At 40.1% G+C, this 22,705-nt stretch overlaps 1 protein-coding gene across 1 annotated transcript in view; it reads left to right on the forward strand.

Annotated features, from left to right (window-relative positions):
• CDH19 (cadherin 19) overlaps positions 1 to 22,705 on the forward strand; it is a 427,290-nt gene that overhangs the window by 261,846 nt on the left and 142,739 nt on the right. Inside the window, exon 4 of the mRNA XM_029590918.1 lies at positions 12,441 to 12,560. Coding sequence (XP_029446778.1) covers positions 12,441 to 12,560 — 120 coding nt within the window. The remainder of the gene's footprint in view (positions 1 to 12,440; positions 12,561 to 22,705) is intronic.

The following is a 22,705-nucleotide window of genomic DNA, read 5'->3' on the forward strand; positions in this document are numbered from 1 at the left end:
CTGTTAGCAATTCTGGTCTCTGCATCTCACAAAAAATATAGTTACACTAGAGAAAGTGCAGAGAAGAACAACCAAAATGATAAGGGGCATGGAATGAGTGCCTTATGAGGAAAGGCTAAGGAAGTTAGGGCTCTTCGGTTTGTAGAAGAGACGACTGAGGGGGGATATGATAGATGTCTACAAAATCCTGAAGGAACTTTAACAAGTTAATGTAAATCAGTTATTTACTCTCTCAGATAATAGAAGGACTAGGGGGCATTCCATGATGTTAGCAAGTAACTCATTTAAAACAAATTTAAGAAAATTGATTTTCATTCAGCGCATAGTTAAGCTCTGCAATTTATTGCCAGAGGATGTGGTTACGGAAGTTAGTGTAACTGGGTTTAAAAATAAGTTCCTAGTGCAAACATCCATAAATTGCTATTAATTACTAAGCAATAGTCTCTTGAGATGTATTTAATGTTTGGGTACTTGCCAGGTACTTGTGACTTGGACTGGCTACTGTTGGAAACTGGAGACTGTGCTTGAAGGATGCTTGGTCTGAGCCAGTATGGTACATTTTATGTTCTTATATTCTTATGTTTTAACTATTTTCCTGCACCTCTCTGTCCATGCCCTAAGGCCAATGCTGCCAACTTCCTTGGCCCTAATTCCAATGCACCCCGCATTTCCAGTTGCAGAAAGTGTGCAATGAATCGGATCCCTTATTAACTCCCATTGTCCACTAGGAGTGGGAAGAAGTAAAAATTGTTTTGTTTTCGGGGGGTCCTCCATGAATTTCATTTTATTAAATGCTTATTTTAATCATTTTGTTTAAAAATATGAAATAAACATAACTCCCCCAAAAACAAACAAAAAAAGAAACAAGGCCTCCTGAGGCCTCCCAACCACACCCCGATCCTTCCCTCCTGACAAAATTCCAGGGACAGGATCTTCCCTGGCTCCCACTTACCCAATCCAGGGGGATCTGATGAGGCTAAAGCCCAGGCCAAGGTCTTGGCCTTTGCTTAGGCCTAGGCCACAGTGGGTCACTGTGACCTCAGCCTAACACAATGCAAGGCCCAGCTTGAAGGCTTAAGCCATGGCCCAACCCAGAGTCCGGGTTATAATACCTGGGCCTCAGCTTAGACCAAGGCTCAAGCACCAGACCCAAGATCAAAGGCAGCACCTTGCTCAGATGTCAGAGTCCTATGCTGTGACCTCAGCCTGGACCTAGGCCTGATGCTGGGGCCTAATCTGGAGGCTGGTTCCCTATGCCTGGGCCATTACCTTATACCAAAATGTGACCTCTGCTGAAGAGGGAGGTGTTAGAGTTAACTCTGGCATGTCCTCAGCGGATACCCTCATTTCAACTACCAAAAAAGAAGAAAAAAGATAGGTGAAGAGGTCCTCTGAGGCCTGGGCTTTGGGACTGGACCTGACCCTAGGTTGAGGCCCAGGCATTGGGACACATCTTATTCCCTAGTCAAGGCCTCAGCCTAGGCTCAACAGATCACTATTTTTTGTTGTTTTTGTTTTCAAAATGAAACATGAAAACTAACAAAATTTTGTCTTATTTTCAATCATTTCATTTTGAGAATGAAATGAAACAAAATAGGAAATTTCATCTCATTTCCTATTTTGTTTCTCCTAAATGCCCTTCTCTATTGCTCACTATCCTGTCTTTGTCCTGTCATATGACAGGGCAAAGGTAGCGCCGGCGCCATTTTGCTTCCTGTTCCCCGATGTCACGAGCGTAGGAGATCGCTCCCGGACCCCTGCTGGACCTCCAGGGACTTTTGGCCAGCTTGGGGGGGCCTCCTGACCCGCACAAGACTTGCCAAAAGTCCAGCGGGGGTCCGGGAATGACCTCCTGCACTCGAATCGTGTTGCCGTAATGGAAATATGGCAATTATTCAGTTCTTTGTTGTTAGTCCTTTAATGCTCAGTCAGTAAAGTTGGCAGAGTTCTGGTTGCTATGACAACAGATTGCCCTCTACCTGCAGCAGTGGTAGGGGGGAGGGGGAGTTTCTTGCCCCAGGGAAACTTGAATGGGCTTAAGTACAGTTGTTAAATCCTTTGTTTCAATGGCAGGCGTTGCCTTAGATTTTTTCCCACTGAGAGCTCAAATTACACAAAGGCAAATGCTTCCTTACTGCTTCTAGTATTCCTTGCTTACAGTATGGGCTGACTTTTAAATCTGCGTCTGCTTCTTAAATGCCTTGCAAACTCAAAATTAGTTCCAAAGTGTAAATCTTTACAATCTAGGGGTTTTTATGCTTGGTTCTTCCCACACTGCGGGCGTGAGAGGCTCATTCAAATGCAAGGCAGTCTTTAACAATTTCTGTTCAATGCAAACCTTCTGTAGCAGGCTGAAATCTCTGTTTCCTTGTACTGTATACAGTTCTTTTTAAACGCTTGCCCTTTTTTTTTCTTTTCAAACCACTGGCTGGCTTTGTTACAAATTTCTGTATGATATAGCCCTTATTACTTGCTATTATCTAATCAGCACTTTTTACTTGCTATTTTGCTGATCAGCCTTTTATTTCCCGACCACTGCCTGGCGTTTTTGCAATCTTCTGTATAAGTAGCTTTTTTACTGTGCTGGCTCAATAAGAAATACATGGATTTCTCTCTTCCAGACAGCTAACTTTTCTTCTTAATCAGTCTTCAGCAAAGATCTTTTAAGTTTGAAATTATTTATTGTAGAGATAATTTTCCATTACTTACAATTATTTGCATTCCAAATGCATATACCCCAGGTAGAGATCTTTGTAGTTGGAGGTAGGCAGGAGAAGGAAGATGGAGTTTCTTGGGATTCAGGGTGAGAAGACAAGGGGTTCTGAAGCTGATTTATCTTTAGAATTAAAGCGATAAGAAGAAATGTAAAAAAAGCTAATTGTATTATAGAGGTCGTAGGCATTTCTGGCTTTGAAGCCACCTGGCTTAGACTGACTGTCTTGGAGAGTGATTACAGGCAACATCCCCACAAGCTGGAGCTAGAGGGCGAGAACCAATGGTAGCGAGCCTAGGATCCATGTGACGCAGGGGGGAGCATGAAGGACAGTTCCTTGAGCCAATAAGGCACTTAAGAAGACTCAAGTTAGATTGAGAGAGCAAGCAGATCCTTCCTAATGAAAGAAGCAGGGGGAGGGAGTTTCTCTTAAAGGTAAAGCTCCCCTTAAGGTCAGGGCTCACATGCTTTTATCATGGGTTACAAATAAGGACTGCACTAGACATAGTTAAACTGCAATGTATATTCAGATGCCCATATGTAGCCACTGCTGGGGACAGAACAGTATTTATTTATTTGATATTGCTCACGCTTTTTTATTGATAGCTCAAGGTGAGTTACATTCAGGTTATTTCCCTGTCCCTGGAACACTAAAGGCCCCTATTTACTAAAGGCATTCTCTTATACTAAGGAGAATTTAAAAAGCCGGATGCATGCAAAAATCTGGAGATGGGCGTGAATCTAGCACATGTGCACGTCCACCTGATTTTATAAGTGGCCCACGTGTGTATATAAGTGCCAATGCATGACTATCTCAGATCAGGAAAAAAAGAGGTGGAATGTGGGTGTTGCATGAGCATTCTATGGTGAGGCCAAGAAATATACACTAGTAGCTATGCGTCATAGCATGTGCCCAGGCATATTTCAGCACAAAGTTACTTTTGCTATGGATGAGGTGTAAGTCTTAATAGGGATGGTAACTTTAAAATAGTCAGTAGCCAAAGAAGCAGAACACCTCTCTATTATAATCAAAATTGACAAAAGAGAGGGAAAAAGGATCAGAGTCCAATATCAATTTCAAACCCACTCAATTGGCAAATGACAATATCATAAAAAATCTTTGCTTTAAAGTTTACATCTGCAGCCTCTCGCCTCACAATGGGCCGCAAGCTTCAATCAGCTTGTAAAGCAGAATGTAATTTCTTTTTAATCATTTATTGTCATATTGCCTGTCTCTAATCTAAATTTTATTCAAACAAATTGCTTATCACTAAACCTAATTCAAAACACCCCTAAAAAAGGTATACCAATGTAAGAAACTTTTTTACTTCTCACTTTTCACTATTTTTTAACCATAAATCTTCTATAAAAGAATACTTAGCCAAGTCAACGTGAAATGTAAATCAAATTATTCCCGACATGAATCACGTTTCGATTGTAAAAACAATCTTCCTCAGGGGATCATTTCACAATGTTTGTTGCTTGAAACGACCAATATTCTTCAGTATCCTTAAAAACAAACAAAAAGAATTAAAAGTGCATCTAACTTTATTCCTGCAAACTAACCACAATTTACCCATTATAACTACCCAAAATATCATCCACACAAACCCATTATAACTCTCATACTAAACAAAAAACTTACCCGGACAAACAATGTCTCACTGCTCTTGTTCAAAAAATGGCGCCACAGCGTCTTCAAACCACTCATGCATCACCTGCTCTTAAATCTTGTTTCCGTTGTTCACATCACCGGAAATAGTAATTAACAAAATACTCAAAAAACTACAAATCCCATACTGCCACGGAGCAAACAATTTGTTGCCTCATAAAGCTTATGGAAACAAATAATATATTGACATTCCATTTCTTTACTCATAAATCTTGCTTCCGTTATTCACGTCACCGGAAATAGTAATTAACAAAGCACTCAAAAAACTACAAATCCCATACTGCCACGAAACAATCAATTTGTTACCTTATTGAGTTTATAGAAACAAACAATGTATTAACATTCCACCTCTCACAGTTTATTCAAAAAACAAACCAATCTATTTCTCTATTCAAAAATGGATATATCATTTTGACACGGTCGCCCCTAAGGGTTTGAATAGAGAAATAGATTGGTTTGTTTTTTGAATAAACTGTGAGAGGTGGAATGTTAATACATTGTTTGTTTCTATAAACTCAATAAGGTAACAAATTGATTGTTTCGTGGCAGTATGGGATTTGTAGTTTTTTGAGTGCTTTGTTAATTACTATTTCCGGTGACGTGAATAACGGAAGCAAGATTTATGAGTAAAGAAATGGAATGTCAATATATTATTTGTTTCCATAAGCTTTATGAGGCAACAAATTGTTTGCTCCGTGGCAGTATGGGATTTGTAGTTTTTTGAGTATTTTGTTAATTACTATTTCCGGTGATGTGAACAACGGAAACAAGATTTAAGAGCAGGTGATGCATGAGTGGTTTGAAGACGCTGTGGCGCCATTTTTTTAACAAGAGCAGTGAGACATTGTTTGTCCGGGTAAGTTTTTTGTTTAGTATGAGAGTTATAATGGGTTTGTGTGGATGATTTTTTGGGTAGTTATAATGGGTAAATTGTGGTTAGTTTGCAGGAATAAAGTTAGATGCACTTTTAATTCTTTTTGTTTGTTTTTAAGGATACTGAAGAATATTGGCCGTTTCAAGCAACAAACATTGTGAAATGATCCCCTGAGGAAGATTGTTTTTACAATCGAAACGTGATTCATGTCGGGAATAATTTGATTTACATTTCACGTTGACTTGGCTAAGTATTCTTTTATAGAAGATTTATGGTTAAAAAAGAGTGAAAAGTGAGAAGTAAAAAAGTTTCTTACATTGGTATACCTTTTTTAGGGGTGTTTTGAATTAGGTTTAGTGATAAGCAATTTGTTTGAATAAAATTTAGATTAGGGACAGGCAATATGACAATAAATGATTAAAAAGAAATTACATTCTGCTTTACAAGCTGATTGAAGCTTGCGGCCCATTGTGAGGCGAGAGGCTGCAGATGTAAACTTTAAAGCAAAGATTTTTTATGATATTGTCATTTGCCAATTGAGTGGGTTTGAAATTGATATTGGACTCTGATCCTCTTTCCCTCTCTTTTGTCAATTTTGATTAACTTTAAAATAGTTACATGGGTGCACAAATACATGTGTATATGGGTGTGCAAGCATATACATGGCACGTTAATATCCTGTGCACTTACATGTGCATATTATGAAACAAACCTGATGCATAGATTTGTGCTCTTAATTTTAAGCTTGTGAGAACACAGCAATGTAAGTTGGTTTTGGAATACACAAGTAAGGGAATTTTATAACAGACGCACATCCAGCCCATGACTGGTTTCACTAGTTCATCCACCAGTTTTCCCAGTATAGAGCTGGTCCTTAAAAACCCCTGTTTCTTTAGCCTGCATTCCCCCCAGTTAATTCAGACCAGTCAAACACTTCAGAAATGCTGTACTGTACTGACAGTGGAAATGGGAGCATGTGGTTTCAGTTCCAACTTCTCAGCTGTGAATAGAGGTAAAAAATAAAATATAATTACCTGAGTCCTGAAGGGTCTCTACAGTGTTATCAGGCTTTTTCTTGGTGTCTAGGATAGAGGGAGGTCCTATGCTGGAGAGAGAGCTATTTTCTGCCAGAGATAGACAGCTTTCCAGGGCAGGGTGCAAAGCTGGCAGCATTGGGGCTGCTGATGACAAGATTTGAAGATCCTTTAGTTCTTCCCCAAGGCAGGTGATATCTGCTGAAACATGGGTGTCGAGTCTTAGAACTCCAAGGAGTATTTGATAGTGCAAAAGATTAGTGAACTGGAATTTGTAACAAATTGGCAGATAAGTGCACTGTCAGTTCAAACTTTTCTATGTTGATAAATATTAGGGACGTACGTTTGTTTGCAATGAAATAGGAAATAAAGATGATATTTCCTATTTCGTTGCATTTTGGTGGGTCATCGAAATGATAGGAAAATCCACAAAATTTCATGTGGTTTTCTTATCATTGTTTTTGGCGGGGGAGAAAGGACACATTTAAAAAAAAAACCCAAACCCACCCCAACCCTTCAAATTTAATTAATTGCAACCCCCCACCCTCCTGACCCCCCAAGACTTGCCTAAAGTCCCTGGTGGTCCAGCGGGGTCACAGGAGTGATGCCCCTCTTGGGCTGTCAGCTGCCATTAATCAAAATGGCACCGGTGGCTCTTTGCCATTACCATGTGACAGGGGCTGCCGGTGCCATTGGTTGACCCCTGTCACATGGTAGGAGCAATGGATGGCCATTTTGATTACTGGCAGCTGATGGCCCGAGAGCGGGAGATCACTCTCAGGGCCCCCACTGGACTACCAGGGACTTTTGTCAAGTTTTGGGGGTGGAGGGAGGGTGGAGGGGTTGTAATTAATTTAATTAGAAGAGTTGGGGTGGGTTTGGGTTTTTCGTTTCGGGGCAGCCAAAACAAATCGGCCCGAACCGTGGGTAAACAAAATTTCCCACGGTGGGCTGATAATGAATCACATCTCTAATAAATGTATACATTCATGACAGACCAGTTGTCTTGTGGAATTTACCTTCTTTGAGAGCATATAATATGTGTGAACTGCATTACCACTAGAGGAGATAAGTGTCTTCAATTCTTTTTTAAATCACTTTAGATGCATTTTTAGAAAGTTTGAAGATGACTCAAGACAAGCACGTTGGTTTATAATATATGTAATCTCTTTATGGAAGCTTGACATTGATTAAATTGAAGGTGTATGATTATAACTATGGCACCAAGTCATTTGTAATATAGTGACAATGAAAGAGATTGTACCTATCATTATGACTCCTCTTATATAACAATTATATTGAAATGCATAACCTGCTTTTTGTCTTAAGCTATATTTGTTTGTGCAGTGTTTTACACATTATTTTTTTATTATATACTACAAGAAATTAAGTAAACCATAAGGGTTATTATTTAAAGGCTAGCTATTAGTCCTAGATATATTCCAGAAACTAAGATAGATTTTCAAAGTGATCCGGTTGCTTATGTATGAAGTTAGATGGCCATTTGAAAATCTATCACTTCTGAGTGAATAAATCTAACCAAATGCTCTCTGGGCATGTTTAGGTCAGGGAAGCTAGCTAACTTCATGATTCACTAAGGCTTTTCTCCCATTCTGTGTCTATGGGAAACATGCTAAGTGAATCAGGCTCTTTACCAGTTAGCCCTAATTTTCTGTAATAGCCAGATGTGTACAAGAATAACTGATTTACATTTATCTATCTAAGTTTTAGCTACTGGACTTTCCCCCTGCTAAGGATCAGAAAATGTACCATACTGCTGTGCAATTTTTGTACTTTTAATAAGAAGGGCCAGGATCAAAGCATATGGTGAGGAAAGAGAAACATTTTTCTTCCAAGATCTGGCAGAAGGAATTAGGTAACAGAGAGACAGATTTAGGAAGCCAAACAGTTTTTAATTCAACATGGAACCAGATATGCATATGGGTACATGCCAATTCCACAAACATTTGAAAGGAACCATCAAAGATAACTCATTAAATCACATGGATATTTGTTAAGCTATGAGAGAGATTGAAGGAGAAACAGCTCTGAGGCCAAAAGTCTGCATGGATTTCAAAAGGGAATATATGGACCCATCAAATAATTTGAAGAATATTCCTTTACTGAAGACAGTTAAGAAATGTATGTACATGCTTAAGGGCCAAATAATGAACTGCTAAAGTTTGCAGATTAAATATTTTAAGCTATATAGCAGAGATGTGAAACATTCAGCTGGGACATAGGGAAAATATTCTGCTTGTTAATTAAGAGATATGCCTGTTGTTTGGCATAATTACTCAATCCTAGTTTATGGCATGAAGAAGGTTAAAAAATCTTGTATGGAGCTGATGAAGAGGGTCCAATTAACCCCTAGATTCATCAAAATGCTATAATAATGCACGGATAATGCCCACAGTAAGAAAAAGGTGCATCTTTATGGTAATTTTACAATTACAGCATAGTAACATAGCACTTTGCATAGGTAGTATATCACAGGAAGCAGGAAAGGTTTCACACTCTGCAAAACTTCTATTTTACAGCTCACAAAGGAAAAAGAGAGAGAGAAAGAGTGAGCGAGAACCTGCTTATAAGGCCTCCATAGTATTCAACCATTTATATTTCTATAGGAGGGCCAGCTAATAGGTCGAGGTGAGGTGTTGGTGCTGGTTTAGGGTCTGGGGCAGTTTTACATGCAAAGTGAGATGTACGAACAGTACAGTATACCTCGGTGAAGATTTGACATCATTTGGAGTGAGGAAAGTCTCACAGATTTGAGAATTTTACTATGTTCTCTCCCCTTGCTTGATGGTACAATGTTATAGAGTTCATCAAGCTATGGCGAGAGAACATAGTAGAACATAGTAGAAATCTTCACCGAGGTATACTGTGCTATTCGTTCATCTCATTCTGCATGTAAAATTGTCTCCTAAACCCTAAACCACCACCACCTCACCTCGAGCTATTAGCTGGCCCTCCCATAGTAATATAAATAGTTGAATACTGGGACTGCCTCCACAGAGGTACTCCCTCTGTCTCTTCCCCCCAAAGCCAGAAATGCAATATTTATCACAAATTCCATTATGGCCATTTCAGGTATATTGCATAGCTCAATGCCAGAAAAAAAAAGGTGTAGTTAAAACCATGCAATATTGCCCCTCATTTTCATTAATCCATCCTAATCCTTCTAAAAATTTGCAATTGCGCCATGTGGTAACACATTTCTCGCATGCTTTATGGCATTAATGCGTGTGTTAATGCCTTATTCCATGCATTAATAGCAGATAAAGACCCTACAGCCTATTTAGTAGGGGTGTGCTTTGATACAATTTTTGGTTCATTTTGTTTCATTTTACCCCACTTTTTTGTTTTTGTTTTTTCTTTCATTATTCTTAATGTTTTGTTTAGTGCACCACTATTTTTTTTAAAAGCCCAGCATACATATTAATTAGGGGATGTGTGAATAAGTTGGGCTCATGTGCCAAGCAGATTTTAAAGGCTGCTTGGCTACACGCATAACTCCCGCAACGTGCACACCTCCATGACACCCACTCCACAAGTCCATCACGACTCCCATGTATATTTTGATATTCCTGTAAATATGGTTTTCTTGTAATATATGTTATGTTTCAATGATTCATATCAATACCTCTTGACTTATAACCTGTAAATCGTTCAATGTTACCCTATCTTTTTTATTAGTATGTTCTTGTTTCACTGTAAAGCCATGGTTGCTGATTTTCGTTTAATGTGAACCGATGAGATGTTCCCAACGTTCATCGGTATATAAAAAACTCTAAATAAATAAATAAATAAATAAATAAATAAATCTCCAAAGCTTTCAGAATGGGTCCGGGAGTGGGAGTAGTCTGGGTGGGGCAGGGGCATTTTGGGACATGCACCAGAGATGTGTTGTGCATGTAAATACTTACGCAACTGGGTACACGCCAAGGTCCCCACCATGTAACTTTACCTCTGCTATGGAGGAGGTGTAAGTTATAAAATAAAGAAAACTCGGATGATCTGTGGAGTTTTAAGGATGGGGGATAATTTGGGGGGGGGGGTGTAGGCTACCAAACCAAGGGCTGGATTCACTAATGCTGCAAGGCATAGTGAATCCCGCAGTAACGGGGGGTGGGGGGGAAATGGGGGGGAGCGGTCCTTCGCTAGACAGCAGAAGGACCATACTTTTTGCTGTCTGGGAAATCTTTGCAGAGTCGGCCCCGGTGCTGCCCCGACTCCTCCTCTTCCGGGGCCGACTCTGCCCCGAGATAGCTATCGCACAAGTGAGATAGCTTTAGAAAATGAACCCTTAAGTGGGGTTGGAGGACCTCTCTCTTAACTGGGTGAACTGGGGTATGAACCGATCATCATGATCCCCTTATAATATCCTCCCTCAATTTATGTGGCAGAAGCGGGATTTGCTCGCCCACTTAGAATCCGGTGCATGTGTGTGTGTGTGTGTGTGTGTGCATGGCCAGCATATTTTATAACATGTGTGCATACCCGCGTGCAAGTTATAAAATAGCTGCCTCCCTGTTCGTGGGCCAACGTATGTGTGCAAATGTGAGACCATGCACTGGTTTGAAAGTTACAATCTTAGGGCCGGATTTTAAAACCTATGCATGCGGGGTACATTTGCGTGCTCTACTCGGCACGCACAAATGTACACCCAATTTTATAACATGCGCGCGCAGCCACACGCATGTTATATAATCTGAGGTCAGCGCATGCAAGGGGGTGCACAGTAGTGCACCTTGCATGCGCCGAGTCCTAGGGGAGTCCCGATGGCTTTCCCGGTTCCCTCTGAGGCTGCTCCGAAATCGGCCTCAGAGCGGACTCGGACGGAACTTTCCTTCTGCTGCCCCACCTTCCCCTCCCGCCCCTCAGCCCTATCTAAACCCACCCTAACCTTTGTTTAATAAGTTGCGCCTGCCTCTGAGCAGGCATTGGTTGCGCGCGCTGGCTGAGTGCTGGCGCATGATCCCCCAGCACGGCTGCTCTGCCGGAGGCATCGGTCTCGCCCTGCCACTGCCCCGCCCCTTTCACAAAGCCCTGGAACATATGCGTGTCCTGGGGTTTGTGCGCATCACCGAGCCTATGCAAAATAGGCTTGGCACGCGTAACCCTTTGAAAATCTGGCCCTTAGTGCACACTGTTTGAATTAGTGCACAGTATTTGAGTTGTAATAGTACACACTAACTCTAATAGTGCACACTTTAGCAAAATAGAACATTAAAAACAAAAATTTTGTGATTTTTTTTTTCATTTCTGTTTAGAAATAATATGAAACAAAATAGTTAATCTCAACGACATTACCTATCTGGTTAAAAATGAAAGCACATCTCTGCTATCCAATCTGCCTAGCCATATTACTTGCTCAGCTTTATGATCCCTTGCTATCTTTAGAGATCCTTTTTGCTTGTCCCATGTTTTCTTGAATTCTGATACAGTGTTCATTTCTACCAACTCCATAGAGAGGACGCCTTGTGTGTCTGCCACTATTTTATAAAGAAATATTTCCTTAGATTACTCCTAAATCTACTGTCTTTCACCTTCATCCAGACTCCTTGTTCTAGAGTCCTTTTTGTAGAAAGAGGCCTGCTTCCTATGTATAGACGTTATGTATGGGAAAAGGGAAATGGAAATGAACAGATACTGATTCTATTTGTTGCAAAGCAGGCTGAGTTATAGTTACAATAGTACTGCATATTAGACAACTTAGTGGAATATTAAGGGGATCAACTGCCCAGCTAAGAGGTCTAATATGATTTTACAATTCATAAAAGAAGAACTATATTATAGGCTAATTCTTATATAGGATCACACAAAAATCAAATTATTTCTAAAAAGTGGATAGAAATAATTTGATTTTTGTGGATCCTCCCAATTTAATAATAATTTCAGAAGACACCAGCTCACGAGAGGTACAATTAAAAACATTTTTGTGAAAAGCAAGATGAGATTATCACTTTGAATAATTGTCCCTTGGGCCAGTAGTAGATTTCATGTCCCAGTGCATAAAAAAAATAAACTAAAATAATTCAATTATTTTTAACAGAATGACACAATTTAAAAGCAACAATGCAAATAAATACATTTGAAAAAGAGAAACAAAACTGTAATTCATCACATGCCTTTTCTCTTCAGGAACATCAGTGATACAAGTGACAGCTACAGATCTGGATGATCCCAAATATGGAAACAGTGCCAAGTTAATATACAGCATTCTGCAAGGACAGCCCTATTTTTCTGTGGAGTCTAAGACAGGTACTTCATGGTAATTTCTTCTTGTGTAACATTGTGGTGAAATATTTATGTGAGTTGTTCAAATGAAAGATATGTCGAGGCGTTTGATCTGCATCATTTACAGTGAATCTTGAAAATGTGCTTAGTGCCTACATGGATACAAAAGGGCCTATGTACTTTGTACCTGCCATATGTACAGAAGGAGAAATGGGGCAAAACCATGTCAATAAATTTGAAATTACAATTATATATGCACAGTTTACACCCCATGCCAAACACCAGCCCATCCCTCACCCCCTTTCCCCATTCCCCAGTTTTTAATCCAGCTAAACGTTTCTGTATTGTTAAATTATGCATGTGTTTACAGTCACATTGTGGTGTACAATTACACCTCAAGGTCTCTAGCTGGATAATGTAGTAGTTACCAGATAGATCCCTTTGAAATTTGACTATTTTTTGGGAGGGGGAAGTGACAATTTTGTAATATTTTGCATTGTTTACAATGTAAATGTACATTTTTAGTCTGTGTATACTAAGATCATAAGAACATAAGAACATAAGAAATTGCCATGCTGGGACAGACCAAGGGTCCATCAAGCCCAGCATCCTGTTTCCAACAGAGGCCAAAAACCAGGCCACAAGAACCTGGCAATTACCCAAACACTAAGAAGAACCCATGCTACTGATGCAATTAATAGCAGTGGCTATTCCCTAAGTATAATTGATTAATAGCCATTAATGGACTTCTCCTCCAAGAACTTATCCAAACCTTTTTTGAACCCAGCTACACTAACTGTATTAACTACCTTCTCTGGCAACAAATTCAGAGCTTTATTGTGCGTTGAGTAAAAAAGAATTTTCTCCGATTAGTCTTAAATGTGTTACTTGCTAACTTCATGGAATGCCCCCTAGTTCTTCTATTATTCGAAAGTGTAAATAACCGAGTCACATCTACTCGTTCAAGACCTCTCATGATCTTAAAGACCTCTATCATATCCCCCCTCAGCCGTCTCTTCTCCAAGCTGAACAGCCCTAACCTCTTCAGCCTTTCCTCATAGGGGAGCTGTTCCATCCCCTTTATCATTTTGGTTGCCCTTCTCTGTACCTTCTCCATCGCAACTATATCTTTTTTGAGATACGGCGACCAGAATTGTACACAGTATTCAAGGTGCGGTCTCACCATGGATACTGCAGCTGGTTTTCTAAGGGAAACCTTACACGTTGTTACCTTTTGATATTTAGGAGCCACAAAGCTCCAACACTATTTATGCTAATAGTGCAGATAGCTGGTCAGGGCAAAATAACATATGCACATTTGAAATTCTAATGTAGGCACATTCATGTACTCCCCAGATCTAAGAATGCCCATGGGAATGCCTCTTTATAACCTGGCTAAAATTACTTATATGAAGGGATGTTCAGGGGGAAAAAATAATTTTTGCTTTTGGTTTGTTTTTGGGAGGTACTTTTCTCACAAATTTTGGTTCGTGGACTGTTTGATTCATTTCATTCATGAGAAAAAAATGAATTAAACAATTTAAAAAAAACCAAAATGGCCCAAAATGAAAACAACACTTCCTAGAGTCACCTGCCCACCTGCCCAGACAAATGTCATAGGCAGGATCCCCCACAGCCCCCACTTACTCTGTCTGGCAGGGATCCACCAGCAAGACCTAGGCCCAGGCTGAAGCCTTGGCCTTATGTAGGCTGAGGGAACCATATGTTTCCGTGAACTTGGCTTATGTAAAGCTGACACCTTGGCTGGACCCCAGCTCGAAATCAGGGCCTTGGCCCAGACCCAGGCACGGTGCCATGACCCACCTTGGAGGACAGAGACTCAACATTGTAGCCTCAGACTGGTCCCAGGCCTAGGTCCGAGTTCTGGCCTATGCCTAGACCCAGGCATCGGGACCCGGCCTCTGGGTCAGGTCAAGGCATTGTGCCTGTATCCGTGTTGAGGCCCCAGCACAGGGATCTGGCTTCTGGGCCAGGTCACAGTGGTGGACCTGGGTCCAGGTTCCAGTCTAGAATAAAGCCTAGGTATCAGGACCCGGCCTCTGGGTCAGGTTCTTATGTTGAACCTGGGTCCATATTCTAGGCTAAGCCAAGCCCAAACATCAAGACCTGGGCTCTGGGTCAGGTCACAGTGTCAGGCCTGGGTCCAGGCTATGGCCCAGCCTTGCCATCAAATACCCAATGGTTCAGGTAAGAACTTTGTCATGTCTTGGCTGAGACCCAGGTATCACTCTCTGGCCTAGGCCGTGGCCCCTACTTTGGACATCAGGCCTAGGTTTAGACTGAGGTGTCATGCTTGGGTGTAGGCCGTGGCCCCTGCTTTGGATCTCGGCCTATGCCTTAGGCGAGGCCCTGGCCTTGGGTCTAGGGTTAAGTCTGATGCATTCTTTTCAAACAAATGAAATGACTTGCCCTTATTTGTGACATTTTTTAAATCTGTTTGAAATGAAAGCACATGCCTAGTGCATTGTGGAAGTCTGCATACGTTTTTAGCTACATGAAAATGAAACATTTTTAGACAGGCCAAATTACCCAGATAAATGGCTTTGAAAATTGTCTTTTTTCTTTGTAAATACATTTGTAACTTCTACAAGTAAAAAGAAAGTAAACTCATAAAACTACATATTTCACAGTTTCCACAATACTTACTACAATTGCTGAGTCAGTCGGTCACTCACTCTGTGCCTGTTTGGAACACTGGGCTATGTGTATGCACAGCCAATGCTTTTATAAGATGTGCATGCACACAGCCCAGTGTTACAGGAGGAAAAACAGCCAAGGAAAGGAGAGCACCTTATTGCCACTAGCAGTCACAGAAGGAATTTAGGGCCAGAGGAGGGTGCCATTGCAGTGTCAGAGGGGTCCACACCCGCTCCTAGTCAGCAGGAGGAAGAAGACTTGAGAGAGACCAGGATGAGTGAGATGGAAGGGAAGGAAAGTTGAAGGAAAAGGTGATGGACATTAAATGGATGAGGGAAGGAAGGGGGAGTGAAGGGGGTTGAGAATCACTAAAGAGAAGGAAAAAGAAAGGGTGTGTGAATGGGATGGGGAAGGCTGTGTGAGTAATGAGGGAAAGGAAGGAAGGGTGAGTGTGAGGGAAAGCAGTGAAGGCAATTAAAGGGAATGGTGTGATTGAGGAGGAGAGAAAGGGAGAATAGCAAATGGAGTGAGGAGTAACAGGAGAACAGAAATGCAGTGAGTGGGAAGTCAGAGAACATGGCACAAGCAGGAAAAGGTGGGGCTTACAGCCACAAACATACATGCACACACACGCACACACACACACACACACACACACACACATATATAAACCATCCACACATACCAGACATGCACACAAACATTTTCCACCTCCCAAGACTTACTTACACACACACACACAAACATACCTTTCATCCCCCAGGCATGCAGACATGCACCCACATACCTTCACTTCACCAGATGCAAAATAACATGCACATTATCCACCCCTACCAGTTGCACACACAGTTAATCATACTGCCAGTACCAGGCCTGCACATACACACACACACACCATCTACCCCTCTCCAGCTTTGCGCATGCACACAAACACATACCACATATCCCCCAGGTGCACACACACATAAACACACATATATACACCATCCACACTTCCAGGCATGAAGACATGCACACAAACACCCTCCACCACACCAAATGCAAAAACATGCACACACACAGATAGAAACTGTCCACCCCCACAGGCACACACACACACACACAAACACACACATACCCAACCTCTTCCTGGGTGTACTCATTAACAAACAATAACAAGCACACATTCATGACCCTCCAGCATGTGCATGCATACACACACATACACTGTCAACAGTTCATATGTACATACAAAGACACAAACACACCATCCAAAGGCAAAAACACACTGTCTATCCACCTTAGCAAGCATTCATGTGTACACACCCACACCCACACACACACTCACACACACACATGCACACCATCTAGTAGGGATGTGAATTCAATTGAAACAAATGGATTAAATATAAAAAATAAGACCATTTATGTTTTATTCATGGACCCTCCCAAAAAATGGATAGTGGCCACAAATTTAAATGACAGTTTTAGTTTTATTTGTGGATGCTTCCCATTCAAGTCTATGGCTGTACTGAGCAAACAGCAGGTGCAGGAAAGGACTAACTGGTAACTCTAGCAACCAACTTTTGCCTGTTTGATATAGAAGTCTTAGAGCTGAGGGGGGATAAGCTGACAAGGAGACAGGATGGAGGACAAATCACAGAGAAGCGTCTTTTAAAGTAGCCCATAGCTATTTATTTATCATAATCAAAACCTCGCTAATCTAGCATCTAGTGCATTTAATTAAACACAACTCACTAATAAAATAAAATGTATTCTTTAATAACCAAGTAAAGTGAGAAAAGCGTAGAGTCGAAAAATCGACGAAAGCAAAACAAAGTGCTGGGGAAAGATGAAACAATTCTCACTAGTCTGCCTGTTTATTATTGGCTTGAATCATAGCTGCAAAAGCTTCTTTAAAAAGGTGAGTTTTTAAAGTCTTTTTAAAGTCTTTACTACTGGAAATTTGTCTCAGGTCATTTGGAAGAGAGTTCCACATTATGGAGCTCACCACTGAGAACGCCCTTTCTCTTGTGATGTTTAACCTAGCCAACCACACTGTTTGTACCTCAAGCAAATTCTTGTTTAAAGATCGTAAATTTCTGGATGGTCTGTAAAGTGATCAAGTGACGCTGATGACTTTCCACTGAAAGGTCTGAGCATGTGCAAAAAAACTCCATTTCCTTTGTTGGATTTTTCAGAGAAGGATCTCTTTTCTGAATCTCTGAGAGAAAAAGAATTGCTTTAAAAAAGAAGGTATTGGCAAGGACTTTTTCTTATCTTCTCTGTTGCAGTCAGTGGTCTCTCACTTACTGTGACAGAAAGAAATAGTCAGATACAATAACTTGTTCAGCCTAGCACACAAGTCAATGTGCGGTTGGATGCAGATTTGAGATGCTCTAGGCTAACACTTCTTGCAATAAGGGGATTAGTGCATCCAAAACGCACAACCAAACTCACACATAGCTAATAGAGCTCATCACATGTAAATGCCATGTAGATAAGGCTATTAGCTATTACTCTGATGCAGAAAATCACCATTCAGCTAACACACACTCGTTAATACAGCACACAACACCAGCCCCAGAGTGAAAAGCTCCAAGCAACAGCTTCACAATGTAGGACGTACCAAAAAAAAAGCAGGAACTAAGAATGTAGGTAGAAATTATTTGGATTAAAGCTGTGAAAAGCCAGTTCTAGGATTTTAAAAATGAAACCTCCTTGCTTGCTTTTTCCAGCTTTACCTTTCCCCAGCACTGCTTCTCATTGCTGCAAAGGTCCCTATTATGCTCTTTTATCTTTTAGGATTCCAGCAATATGGGGTCAGCCACTTCTCCTGGTCACCCAATGCATTCGAACAATAGGGACAAACAATTTTTTACTAGTGCATGCCATTTAATGCAGCTACTAATTTGCATACTGCATTGGGCACCCATGGCCAGTGGATGAGCATGTGTTAGGTAAATGGGTGCTTGACACGAATGCCAGCTTTACCATGTGGCTTTATTGCATCAGCTTATGAGAGTGAACTGTTGTTGTTTTTACCGGGGGCAGTGTAGGAATGGAGTGGAGACTGAAACATTGCCATTGATTTTTGTGTCTTTGTCTGTTGTACTAAAGTTAGGAGACAGACTGAAGTGAAGAGCAGCACAGCCTTGCTCTCCAATTGACTTTAAAACAAAAAAAGAATATATTAATTTTGAAATTAATGAAATACATTTAAGTCCCCATAAAATTAATGAATTAAATGAATTGCATTTTTTTCTTCTGCCATCCCTAGACTTTAGAGGGCGGGAGCCTGATTCAGGAGGCCTTAGTGACTGATTGATTGAGTGTGCATATAGAAAAGGGAGGAGGACCCTATATGACTGCAAGTACATGTTTTAAATGCATTTTATCCTGTCATTTTTGACAGGCTTTTCTATTAATTTTTAGATAGAATAAGTAAAATGAAGTTTATCACATATTTTTTTTATCATCTCTAATTAAGCCAATAGATACTGTATAACCAATGATGTTGCTTCCATTCCATTCTTGTCCAGTCCTCAGTTGTTACCCAAAGGGAAATATGATTAAAGAACCATGAAATGGTAGAGGTTGGGGGGTGGGGGGTGGGGGGTTAATGTATTTCTAGTATAACAACGGCATCTACAATAGGGGAGTGATTCATATGCAACACTAATCATAATGCATTGCAATAACTGGCAGGAAATCTCAGTGTTTAAATGATATAGGAACACATATCAGTGGACTTCATTGATATTTTACAAGAAGAGAAAAACAGTATTAAACATAATGCAGTTTGTGCCAAAAGAAGGTTACACATGGCACACTGTAAAACTGATTAAATTAACTTCTGACATTTGAAAAAAAATGTATTAGAAAACATCATCTGTCATGATATTACAGTATTAACGGACTGTGCCTTTACTAAACAAATTCAGAAATTGATAGCAGATTGTGTGTATATATCTATATAAATATCTATATAAATAAAAATGTAAATGTTCGTTTGTTCAAAATCTTAAATCTCCGAAAGTTCTTCACCGATTGCTTTGAAATTTTGACACAAAGTTGCATTCGAATATGCGCCTGTTTTTATATACCTAAATTATATAGATGTCACACCTGTGACAGGTAAAAACATACTTTTTTGGAAAAACAGCACCATCTGTTGGACATAAAAGCAACACACGCTATCTACAATATAAATGGGCTCTGACCAACGGACCGCAAATGCGCAGTAGAGAGCAGCTCTATGGCACATGTGCGGACCATAGAGCTCTGCGCTACGTGCTGGGTGTCACAGAGGGGAGGAGGAAAGGGCAGACGAGTCACCGCTCCGAGAAACGACTCAGCCCATTCATCTGCCGCTGGGGAAGGGGGGAGGGAGTAGGGACTGCCGGACAGTTACACACAAGAGGAGGAAAGGGTAGAAGAGTCGCCGAGCCAGTCCGTCCACCACCGGGGAAGGGGGGGGGAGGGAGTTGGGACGGCCGGAGCAGAGAAAATGCGCATTGTGAAATTAAACCAGACTGAGCCATGGCAACGTGAGGCCGGGTACAGCTAGTATATATATAAAATAGATAGATACATAGATAGATATAGATAGATATAGATATAGACATAGACATAGATATGGATATAGATATCAATATAGACATATATTTAAAATACAAATATAAATAAAATGATTTAGGAATAATAAGACAACTAAGTCCCATATTTAAAGATTCTGCAAATCCCCCATGAAAAACAACACAAACATGTCCAAATGTATCTGTGTTTTTCACATGAGGTAAAATTGACATCAGTGAAAAATCTAAGGTTTGGTTAAAGAAAACAAAGTTCACTTCTTTTCAATAATAGGTAAGGAAATGTTGTGCATAAAATTCTTCAAACCATGTATCCTGTTCAGTTATGAAGAAGCGAAAAATTTGACCAAGGCCTAAATTTGGTACAAACACAAAAAGCAACGAGTTCACTAATAGATTCAGAAATAGCATCATAGGTCTTCTGTTCGTACCTTAAATTTGAGCCAGAATATTTTCTTATTATATCATTTAGGGATAAGCAGAAGATAAAATGTTGTTTTGATTTATCATACATTTCAATGCGACCCAAATTTGTTTCATTAGTTTCAAAATGAAAAAATAATTAAGCAAATAATAAATAAAAAAATATATATATATTTCATTTCATTTATTTCATTTATAAAATTTATTAATCGCCTAACACTGTTAGGCCTAGGCGATATACAAAATACACACACATAATAAAAGCAACACAAACAAAGTACATATACAAACAAAATAGTTTCAAAGAAACTAAATAATAAAAGAAAAAAAAACAAAAAAAAAAACAAAAAAACTTATCTAATATTCATAACCATATGCATTAACTTGTTCAAGTATTTCCTTTAACAATTGTACATACGATTAAGCAAAAATTCCTTGAAAGCAATTTTAAATTTCTTGACATCTTCAATGGATCGAAGATCAAATGGAATCATGTTCCAGCAATTAGGTGCCGCTATGGAAAAGGCTGTTTCTCTTGTACTATATAAATGGGCTAATCTCACAGAAGGAACCTCAAGTAAATTTAATTGTGAAGACCTAAATGTTCTGGCTGGCTTATGGATCTGAAGTAAAGCATTAAACCAAAAATCAGAAGATGAAACACGAAGTTTAAAAACTGTCATTCCTATCTTGAAAAATATACGCTCCAACATAGGGAGCTACTGAAGTCTACATAGAATTGGAGTAATTTGGTCAGAACGCTTAGAAGATGACACTAACCTAGCTGCTGAATTCATCAGAAGTTGAAGAGAACGAATTGAATTTTTAGGTAAACCAATATAAAGACTGTTACAGTAATCAATATGTGGAAAAATGGTGGCCCGTACGACCATCAAAAAATCAGATTCATACAATAAATGTCGTAATCCAGCTAAAAGCCTCAACTTAAAGAAACCTATTTTAATTACAGAACTAATCTGTGCTTTAAATGACAAAGTTGAATCTATCAAAAAACCCAAACTCTTGATCGGCTTAGAGAGAGAAAAAGAAAAATTCTCAAATGATATGGTATCGGAAACAGGTTGAGAATGGGGACGATGAATCAACAGCATATATATATATCTATATCTATCTCTATCTCTATCTCTATATATATATATATATATATATATATATATATATAATAAATTTTATAAATGAAATAAATAAAATTATATATATATATATATATATATATATATATATATATATATATATATATATATATTTATTTGTTTCATTAGTTTTTTAGTTTGCCATTAAAAGCCATGGGGGAAGCATTGCAGTCTGTTCTGGGCTCCAGAATAGTAATTTTCTTAGCAATTCTAATGAAGTACTTAGCTAGTGGCAAAGTGTCATCAAAAGTGGCATAAATACTAGCCTAAGATGTAGCAAAGGGGTACCAAGCTTCCAGCATTGACAGGAGTTATCCAAAGCACCATAAGAGGAGCAAAGAAGCAGCAAGAGGAGGAAGAATACCCCAAAGTGCATAAAGAAGACATCGGCTATTGTAACATGAACACTTGATGGCATCATGAGAAGCAAAGTGCTACCAAAAGAGGCATCAGTAACCTAAGGCACCATGCAGATAGAACAAAGCAGAATAGCTGAAGGTTGATTTCTATAGCTGAGTCATAATAACATTTCTAAATCATAATTCATAGAAAGACCCTACCATGTATATGTGTTAGAGCCCTATGTGCATACTCACAAGTAATGAGAGAAGAGAACATCTCTTTTAAAGAGACAATCTGACACTCTATATATACTCCACTGTAAGAAGGGGACCCTTGAGTACCCAGTTCTCAGACTACAGGTAAAGAAGGCCAGCCAGGATGGAAGGGTGTACACACATTCTCTTTCCATGGGCCTGCCTGGGTCTTGGCCTTTTGGCTTAGAGAAGGTGTTACCCCTCCAGTTAGGGTAACAGCAACTGACTGGCCATAAGATTAGCGGAGCCAAAATCTCTGAAAGATGAAACTGCAGTGGGCCCAAATCACTGAACATTAAACAAGTCATGAGCCTAGTGGAGCTATCAACCCAAGCCAGGAAAAACTCTCATACAAAGGGAAAAGAACTGAAGGACAGCAGCAGATATAAAGATGGAGTGGTCCCCAGGAGGAAGTTAACCCCAGTGGCAGATTTGGAGGTGACCCTGGGTCCCTTGAGAAAGGGGACCCTAGTGGCACATCAATTGGTCCCTCAGGAGGAAGGAGACCACAATGGCAGATTGAGAAGTGCCTCTGGGGCTCCCTTGAGCAAGGGTACCCCAGAAGAATATCGAGCACTCTCCCAGGAGGGTGTGGACCCCGAACAGCAGATAGAGTGGTACCCTATGAGGGTGTGGACCCCAGCCACAGATTAGGAGGTGACCCTGGGTCCATCTAGAGCAAGGGGACCCCAGTAGTATATTAAGTGGTCCCCAGGAAAAGGGGGTACCCAGAGAAAGATCAGGAGGTAATTCTGGACTCCCCT

The sequence above is a fragment of the Rhinatrema bivittatum genome, chromosome 2, assembly GCF_901001135.1.
Source record: "Rhinatrema bivittatum chromosome 2, aRhiBiv1.1, whole genome shotgun sequence".
In the NCBI taxonomy this organism is placed as follows: Eukaryota; Metazoa; Chordata; class Amphibia; order Gymnophiona; family Rhinatrematidae; genus Rhinatrema; species Rhinatrema bivittatum.